This window comes from Acipenser ruthenus, chromosome 15, assembly GCF_902713425.1.
Source record: "Acipenser ruthenus chromosome 15, fAciRut3.2 maternal haplotype, whole genome shotgun sequence".
Lineage (NCBI taxonomy): Eukaryota > Metazoa > Chordata > Actinopteri > Acipenseriformes > Acipenseridae > Acipenser > Acipenser ruthenus.
In genome coordinates, this window is record NC_081203.1 from 11978916 (window position 1) to 11989039 (window position 10124).

The following is a 10124-nucleotide window of genomic DNA, read 5'->3' on the forward strand; positions in this document are numbered from 1 at the left end:
AATGAGATGTACTTTTAAAATATCAAAACATAGCTCAAAATGATGCAAAATTCGGCATGACACCTTACTTAATACTTTTCGAGGTTTACACAAGGTTTACATGCAGAGCAGCTGACGATTCAATTACTGTAAAGTCTGTGCGCAGTGAAGTATAGAAATATTTTGGTTTTGAGGTGGCTGATGATGGAATAGTAAAACAATATAACAAGATCTTGTTTTTTCTCCATGGATATTGTGAATCAAAGCACCACTAAGTTAAAGTAAGTTATTGCTTTTCATATGTAAATATCAGTTAACGTCTATATATGTTTGATATTGCAATTGTGTTATTATATTTCTGTGTTTTGGAAGACTTCGATATTATCTACTGAAATACGTGCACGATACAGATATACAATTTTCATATCGTTGCCCACCCCTAGTATATATAATACACCCACCCACCCACCCCTTGTTATATTGCCCCTCGCTATTATGCAGGTTTGGATATATCGCGGTCCTGGAGATGGCTCCCCATTTTCACTGTCTAACTGCGTATGCCTAGCAGCAATATACATAGGCACTTAGAATTACTGTTCGTTTTATTTTGTACTGCACATTACAAACCAATTAAAAACAAAGCATTAATATCATACTGTTATCATATACACATGTATTGCACAATAACACAAAGCAAATTAAATATCTACTTGCTGAAGCGGTTTTTATTTTAGCCAACAATGTGTTCATGTGTGGCAGCAATGCACTAGCAAAAGTCACAAGGCAGTGACGTCAGCTCCCTAGCAACAAGCCTCCTATGTCGGAAATTGATTCTTTCAATGCAGCGGTTGGGCATTTGAGAAAGGAGAGGAAGACATGAAATTAATCAGACTTAAGCTGATGAGATGCAATCCTCTCCACTGTACAGATTAAAATGGTGTGCTGCTTTTTATACGAAAAATGAGAAAACAGGTTGCGTAGAGGATTTATACTGGATATATAGGAGTGGGCAACGATATGAAAATTGTATATCGATATCGTGCGCATATTTCGATATCGATAATATCGAAGTCGTCACATGGAAATTCTCTCTCCAATCTGCATCTGTAAATTTTGTAAGTACAGTTATGTACCACCAATCCCTGCCTCTTTATTTGACCCATACAGTACGACTGGGCTCACTGAAAGCAACAGCTGTACGTAACAGAATTGTGGTGTAATCGTCAGTAGGGCCCTGTCTGTCTTGCTCTAGAGCTAAATGCCGACAATGGAAAAGCATGAGCATTCCAAGGTTCACGTTAATTTTTAATTGCATCAACATCTTGAATGTTTTAAATGCACATTAGGAAAAATGTATAATCGATCTGCATCCTGACTGGAAAGAAATTCTGAAATAAAATAGGAGAATAGCTGCAGCCTCGGAGGCTTACCTGTGGCGGCTTGACTGTGGCTCTGCGCCTGCAGCTTCTAAAAACGGCATTATTATTATTATTATTAGCAGACGGCATTATCCAGGGCGACTTACAATTGTTACAAAGTCCTTTTACTTTCTAATGATTGTTTTGCTGAATACATTTCCACCATTGCAGACTAACATTCTGTATTTTTGGGCAGTCAGTGTAGCTTGCTATGTATTGTGTTTGTTTGGATAGTCAATAGGGATGGGAATTTTAAACGTATAAACCGGTCACATGACAAATTTCACCAAACGCATATTTTTTTATGTATTCATTTTAATAATATAACATCATGTACAGCAGTCCGTCGCGTATCCGAATGCTGTGGAGCCACAGTAAGGACGTGTGTATGTATGTGTATCTATATATATATATATATATATATATATATATATATATATATATATATCATATCATTTTTAAATTGCATCTCTAAACAAAGGAACAAGGCAAAGTCACTTTGGATTTATTTTGAGGAACCGGACGAGAAAACCGTGGTATGTAAATTATGCCAAACAATTGCCGTACCACAAAAACACAAGTTCAATGCTTCAGCATTTGAAATGAAAACATTCAGAAGTACTGTGGATGGAGTTACTGAATGCAGTAAAAAGCAAACATCCATAATAAACTGAAGGCTGTAATGCGACTGTGAATACGTAGAATGCAATTTTAACAGGTCATTTTTAAAACAGAGAAAGCATAAGTGTAAATTTAATTGTTTTTTTGTTTTGTTTTTTAAATCATTTGTCAAAAAACAATGCCCTTGATATCTATGTAATTTGTCAACAGAAGGGGATATTTAAATACTAACCGGGGCTGTCAGTATACATCAGAATGTACTATGAAGAGTGTGTGTGTGTGTGTAGATATGATTTAAACACTGACACCTGTATAGCATTTAAACGTTCATAAAAATGTACCAAAAGCGCATCCCGAATAGGCAATAAGTTGTGTGATATTTTGGTAAATTAATATATCTCTTTTTTTGTTGTTTTGTTTTTGCAGATCTGTAATGCAGTGGCTTAACCGGGTCCAGTCCTTTTTGTACTGCAATGAAAATGGGTTTTGGGGGACCTTCCTGGAAAGCCAGAGGACCTGCGTCTGCCACACAGGGGCCAACCTGTGCCAAAGACCCATCCCCTGCATCATCGGAGGTAACAACAGTTGTGCCATGTGCAGTCTGGCCAACATCTCTCTGTGTGGCTCCTGCAACAAGGGCTTTAAGCTGTACCGCGGCCGCTGCGAGCCCCAGAATGTGGACTCGGAGCGCAGCGAGCAGTTCATCAGCTTCGAGACCGACTTGGATTTCCAGGACCTTGAGCTCAAGTACCTCCTGCAGAAGATGGACTCCCGTCTCTACGTCCACACCACCTTCATCAGCAATGAGATCCGCCTGGACACCTTCTTCGATCCCCGGTGGCGCAAGCGGATGTCGCTCACCCTCAAAAGCAACAAGAACCGGATGGACTACCTCCACATGGTCATCGGGCTCTCCATGAAGATCTGCCAGATGAGGAACAGCAGCATCGAGCCCATGTTTTTTGTTTACATTAACCCTTTCAGCGGCAGCCACTCGGAAGGATGGAACATGCCCTTCGGGGAGCACGGTTACCCCCGTTGGGAGAGGGTCAGGCTCCAGAACACACAGTGCTACAACTGGACACTCTTGCTGGGGAACAGGTGGAAGACCTTTTTCGAGACTGTGCACATTTACTTGCGGAGTCGGGCCAAGCTGCCCACGACGTTACGCAATGAAACCGCTCAAGGGCCCGTGGATCTCTCGGACCCAGCCAAGCGGCAGATCTACATCAAGATCTCAGACGTGCAGGTGTATGGGTACAGCTTGCGTTTCAATGCAGACCTGTTGCGGAGTGCTGTGCAGCAGGTCAACCAGTCCTACACTCAGGGGACGCAGTTCTACTCCTCCTCCTCCGTGATGTTGCTCTTGCTGGACATCAGGGACAGAATTAATCGGCTCGCCCCTCCAGAGGCTCCCGGGAAACCCCAGCTGGACCTCTTTTCCTGTATGCTGAAGCACCGTCTGAAACTCAATAACAGCGAGGTCATTCGGGTCAACCATGCGCTGGATATGTACAACACAGAGATCTTAAAACAATCAGACCACCTGACTGCCAAACTGTGTTGAACTGTTTCTTTTGTCTTTTTTCTTTAGCTTTTTTGATGTAAAATTAGAATTTGTAAATGTAATTATAAGATAAAAAGAGAAATCTCCACCATTTAACTAGAAATGGAACCCATTTAACAGACTACCATATTTGTCTGAGCATGTTTGTTGTTTCCTTTAACAGACAAAAAGAAAAGAAAAACGATGGTTATCATGAGGCCTTGAATTTATTCAGAAAAAAACTGAACAAGCTCTCAAATACTGCCATTCTTAAATCGGTTCAAACTTTTTAAATCTTATTAATTAATAAAATCATTGACAGATGAGAGCAATCAAAATGATTTATCTCTTTATTTTAGCAACACATTTTGTGAAATAACAAAAGGTAATGTTTAATATGAACTAATTAAATGATTACAAAAGAAAAAAATGTTGCTGCTTAGATGTCAACATTATTTTATCTACATGTACGTTAGTATGAGCAGAAAACCATAGCACACTCTTAAAGGGATACTGCTTTTTGTTACATCTTAAATACAGTACAAACCTGCACTTTTCTTTTTCTGTTTAAAGAGAAGTTTGAATACTATAATACAATGTTGTCCTTTTAATAAAGAGTCAGGATGAGTGTGATTTTATATATTTTTTTTCCCCAAATACAGCACAGGTCTTAAAATGCTCTTGTTTGCGCTGTATGTAACTTGGACACCAAAATATCAGTGTTTTTGTTTGTGTTTGTCTGTGTGCATACATAAACCTGTCAATGTTTGCAAAAAAAAGAAGAGGGCACCTTATGACCAGATTCACACAAACATGCTCTACTGTACAATTGAGGAATCAGCATTACAAAGTAGGTGACTGTTCTACTAGCAGTCCTAAGGAAGCATTTTCTACATCGTGATATGATTTCCATTGTAGCTGCATGTGTCTCCTGCTTGCAGTTGTGCTAGGCATTAAGGATGTTCTCATAGAGAGACATAACTGAAGCACTGATTATAGCTTTGGCCACTATTCATCTTACTGCTGTATTAAGAAAGCCTTAACTATGTTGGAGACGGAGAATGTTTGGGCTTCACTAGTTTTCCACTGTCTTGATTGTAGCTGGGTAAATGTCTCTTTTGGGGCTTGATACAGTATAGGAAATATATACCATGGACCGGTTTTGTTTCTTTGTTACCATGTTTTATTCAAATGAATGTGACAAAAATTAAATCATATTTATATTAAAAAAGGTTATATTTAATATTAACGGTGTATGTGTAAAAAAAAAAAAAAATGAAGCATTATTATTTTCAGTAGTTCATTTTTGAAATATGTAAAATCTTTGGCTTCTTAATAAAAGACCCTATTATTACTTATGTAACATAGTTCGAGATGGGACATGGTTGACCAAAAGGACAAGTCGTACACAAATTGCCCGAAGTATGAAACAGTATCCAAGGTAACTGATTAATAAATGACTGATTTGCTTCTACAAAAGTCACCTTGGCAAATGAAAGTGGTGTCCTTTTATATCTGCTCTGCTGTCTGTTTGTGCAGGCCTTGTGAGTACAGCACTCGGTTTCAGACCATGCTGGTCTACACTAGTGGTGTGCAAACTTTTTATAAGCCACCCCCTTTTCTTCGCATACATTTACATGGTCGGCAGTGGCATAGCTTGGATTCATACCGGCAAATTTCTAAACAGAATAAACAGAAACCTTCACGCAGACGTGGCTGTTTGCTATTTTGTCTGCATACAAATGGCCGTCATGCATTTTGTCTTGCTCAACCCAGGTGAAAGTGTGTCGACCTACATCCTGAGGTGGGTCGCTGGGACCCCGGTTAACCCGGGTATGAACCAGATACTTCGTTCAACACTACATGGGATTGTGACGTGGGTAGCCAGAACCTGGGTCGGGACCCGGGTAGGAGTAGGGGTGTGTTTTTGGTACATTTTCATGAATGTTTAAATGCTACGCAGGTGTCAGCATTTAAACATTGAAACTATATCTACATACACATAGAATCATTATATTACATTCTGATGTATACTGACAGCCCCGGTTAGTATTTTCTATGCAAAGAAACCCTAAATAAGCAAATAACATTTTAACATCGTAAAGACTTAACAACAAACAAACAAAAAAAAAAAAAGGAAATTTGGCCTTTTTTACAAGCATTTGTATTATTATTTTTTATCTTGGTAAATGTCTCTCTTTGTATTTGTACTGCACTATTGAGATGTGCCTGTGCTGGCCATATGGGCACAAAGTGAAAAACCTAAACAAAACTACTTTTTTTTCCAAAAAACCAAAAGGAAAACCAAAATAAGCTACAGCTTACATGTGTTACAGAATCTCAAACGCACGGATTCCAAAACATTGTTATATTAACGCTACTGTTCAGGAATCGGCCCCACAAACAGGAAATCCATTTTTTTAATTTTAAATATCCCCTTCCGTTGACAAAACGATTTTATGTAAAAGTGTACTGGTAAATTAAAGCCTATACATACTTTATTTACACTTATGCATTCTCTGAATTAAAATTGAAAAAAAAAACAACCTTCCTTTTAAAATTGTGTTATACATATTCACAGGGATGTAAGGGCTAAATAAATGTCAGTCGCCATCTGGAGGGTTCTGTTTATAATGTATGTTTGCCTGTAAGCTGCCCAGAGCTGCGTTGTCCTCCGACGCTGTAGCTCTGAGGTGGCTGCATGGTGAGCCTGCAGTGTGAAAAAAAGCGGTTGGCTGACGGCACACGCTGGATATGCCAAATTGGGAGAAAATAAAAAAATAATTGGCGATTTTATTAAATTATGGAAAAAAAGTATGCTAGTACTGTTGAGTTATTGTACATGTTGTGACAGAAAAAATAAAAAACACCCAAGAATTTTGGAAAGTAACGGAAACAATCGTTTTCATGCCGTATATAAAAAGCGAAAGCCCCCCCAAAAAACAATTTGAGCTAAAAATAAACACTGAAAATTAAATTAATAAACACAGATAAAACAAGCCCTAAGAATAATATAATCATAGCACATGTTCTGCCGTTTATATGTTTTCAAATCTCTGCAGTGTGAGATTTAAACCTGCCCTTCACATCTCTGCAGTGTGAGATTTAAACCTGCCCTTCACATCTCTGCAGTGTAAGACTTAAACCTGCCCTTCACATCTCTGCAGTGTGAGATTTAAACCTGCCCTTCACACCTCTGAAGTCTGATTTAAACCTGCCCTTCACATCTCTGCAGTGTGAGATTTAAACCTGCCCTTCACACCTCTGAAGTCTGATTTAAACCTGCCCTTCACATCTCTGCAGTGTGAGATTTAAACCTGCCCTTCACACCTCTGAAGTCTGATTTAAACCTGCCCTTCACATCTCTGCAGTGTGAGATTTAAACCTGCCCTTCACATCTCTGAAGTCTGATTTAAACCTGCCCTTCACATCTCTGCAGTGTGAGATTTAAACCTGCCCTTCACATCTCTGAAGTCTGATTTAAACCTGCCCTTCACATCTCTGCAGTGTGAGATTTAAACCTGCCCTTCACACCTCTGAAGTCTGATTTAAACCTGCCCTTCACATCTCTGCAGTGTGAGATTTAAACCTGCCCTTCACACCTCTGAAGTCTGATTTAAACCTGCCCTTCACATCTCTGCAGTGTGAGATTTAAACCTGCCCTTCACATCTCTGAAGTCTGATTTAAACCTGCCCTTCACATCTCTGCAGTGTGAGATTTAAACCTGCCCTTCACATCTCTGCAGTGTGAGATTTAAACCTGCCCTTCACATCTCTGCAGTGTGAGATTTAAACCTGCCCTTCACATCTCTACAGGGTGAGATTTAAACCTGCCCTTCACATCTCTGCAATGGACGCTCATTACGTAACCTCCACCATCAGTGGGAGTTGGAGAGAGGGTTCTGCCAGCCCTGCAATCCTATCTGGAGCTGACAGAGTCCCAATTGAAATTAATTCGATATGGATCTATTGCTGATGGAAATGAATGAGTCTGATTTCAAACCAGTTTCAAGTCAGATGGAAATATGGCAATACCAGGTCAGTCAGCGAAGGGATTAGCAGTCTAATTTGTATTTATTAATTTATTATTTGAAGGATTAGCCCTTGGGTTGTAAACATCTCATATGCATGTCCTGAGGTTCAGCATCTTTACATTCACAAGCTCCAAGATTGCACATTGCATTCTTTAAACTAATAGATACATTCACAATTTACATAGTTCCTACAAGTTCTAAGAACCCTACAGAACATATAAACGTAGCATCAGAATACATGGGTACACTTGGTTTCATAAAAGCCCTGTCAATGTAGCACAATTAGAAGGAGGCAGCTGGAGGTTATGTAATAGACCACCATTATATGACTGAATTCAACTGGTGCAGATTAAATAAAATGATCAGGTATGTTTCACCTTTCAAGAAAATTGAGTAAATTACAGGCTAGAGCAGAATTTAACCCAAGTGTCAGGGAATTCAGGATTGACAGAATAAGGGTGGTGACATTTTAGGCTTCATGGTATTCAGATACTTTCTAAAGAACTTGGCTGTTGATATCTATTTCATATAGTAGGCAGATAAGAATTTAGTCTTAAAACAATTAATAGAGGACAACCTAATCTCTCTCTCTCTCTCTCTCTCTCTCTCTCTCTCTCTCTCTCTCTCTCTCTCTCTCTCTCTCTCTCTCTCTCTCTCTCTCTCTCTCTCTCTCTCTCTCTCTCTCTCTCTCTCTCTCTCTCTCTCTCTCTCTCTCCCTCCCTCCCTCCAGTGGTTGAAATTTCTGACTAGTGACTGGTTAAAACCTCATCATAGGAAGAAAAATAGATTGAACTATTGCCCTAGCATCCTTACACCACCGGGCAATAGTCTCCATTTGTCATGTGATTGGCTCACATCACTGTCAGTCCCACCCCTTTTTAAAGGAATGCCCTCCATCTCCTAACAACAAGATAAAATGGCTGAATGAAAAAACTGCTGAATGGTGATTCTGTGACCTAACAGAAAATGAATTACAAAACATACTACAAAAGAAAAAAAAAACTTGTGGTCTGAACTTCAATAACATTTTCTATTACACCGTGTAACAATTTTTATTTTTATTTTTGTTCCTGGGTAGTAAGTGTTATTTCCTAATTGCTTATGCTTATGCCACCACTGCACATCAAATTGGGCCTTATGAAACAATTTGTCAGAGCTCTAGATAAGGAGTCGGCAGCCTTCAAGTATCTTCAAGACTTCTTCCCTAAGCTGTCTGAGGCAAAGGTCAAAGCTAGTGTCTTCGTCGGACCACAGATAAAGATGAATTCCCCAAGAAGCTCACTAGTAAGGAGAAAGCGGCTTGGAACAGCTTTGTCGCAGTGGTTCGGGGCTTCCTGGGCAATCACAAGGCCAAAAACTATGTGGAGCTGGTTGAGACTCTGGTGAAGAACTACGGCACAATGGGCTGTAGGATGTCCCTCAAAGTCCATATCCTTGATGCTCATCTTGATAAATTCAAGGAGAACATGGGAGCATACTCGGAGGAGCAAGGCGAGCGTTTCCACCAGGATACACTGGACTTTGAACGCCGCTACCAAGGACAGTATAACGAAAACGTGATGGGAGACTATATTTGGGGGCTGATTCGTGAAAGTGATTTACAGTATAATCATAAATCTCGAAAAACTACTCACTTCTAAATCTTTTGTAGTCATTTTTGTATTACTTTAGTACAAATACATGTTAATTTGGATTCACATGTTGTTTTTTTCTGACTTTATGTGAACGAAAAGACACAAATTCGCCCGTTTTCTCATTGGAAATAGGTAAATTTCAAAATATCACTGTCTGGTCACAAAAGCAAAGTTTGTGGGGAATAATAGCCATTTTCCATACTTTTGAGGCATAAGCAATTAGGAAATAACACTTACTACCCAGGAACAAAAATTGTGTTACATAGTGTAATCACATGTTAGCACCTAACACTAACACTAACAGATCCTCTAATTTCAATATGAAGATCAGTACTATACAAAACAAAACTTATATTGGGTTGGCTCACCGTCTGCCCCTATTACAACCTTGACACAAATGTGACAGACTCCAAAAAGTGCTTGTGTCTTCAGGGATCCATTCACTCAGTAATACGACCAAGTTCAACCCAAACATGCTCGAGTGCATTGAGAACCCAGAGGAGATGCTAGCAGACTCACACTCTGCACAGTGCTGGGTGTGTGATGGAGATGCTGGCAGTCTCACACTCTGCACAGTGCTGGGTGTGTGATGGAGATGCTGGCAGACTCACACTGCACAGTGCTGGGTGTGTGATGGAGATGCTGGCAGACTCACACTGTGCACAGTGCTGGGTGTGTGATGGAGATGCTGGCAGACTCACACTGCACAGTGCTGGGTGTGTGATGGAGATGCTGGCAGACTCAAACTGCACAGTGCTGGGTGTGTGATGGAGATGCTGGCAGACTCACACTGTGCACAGTGCTGGGTGTGTGATGGAGATGCTGGCAGACTCACACTGCACAGTGCTGGGTGTGTGATGGAGATGCTGGCAGTCTCACACTCTGCACAGTG

The 10124-nt window shown here is 40.0% G+C and overlaps 1 protein-coding gene across 2 annotated transcripts in view; it reads left to right on the top strand.

Annotated features, from left to right (window-relative positions):
* LOC117422689 (BMP/retinoic acid-inducible neural-specific protein 1) overlaps positions 1–4191 on the top strand; it is a 135015-nt gene extending 130824 nt beyond the window's left edge. For both annotated transcript variants that reach the window (XM_058987179.1, XM_058987178.1), the window contains one exon: positions 2445–4191. In XM_058987179.1, the coding sequence (XP_058843162.1) occupies positions 2445–3585 (1141 nt within the window). In that variant the 3' untranslated portion in view covers positions 3586–4191. The remainder of the gene's footprint in view (positions 1–2444) is intronic.
* The last annotated feature ends 5933 nt before the right edge of the window (positions 4192–10124 follow it).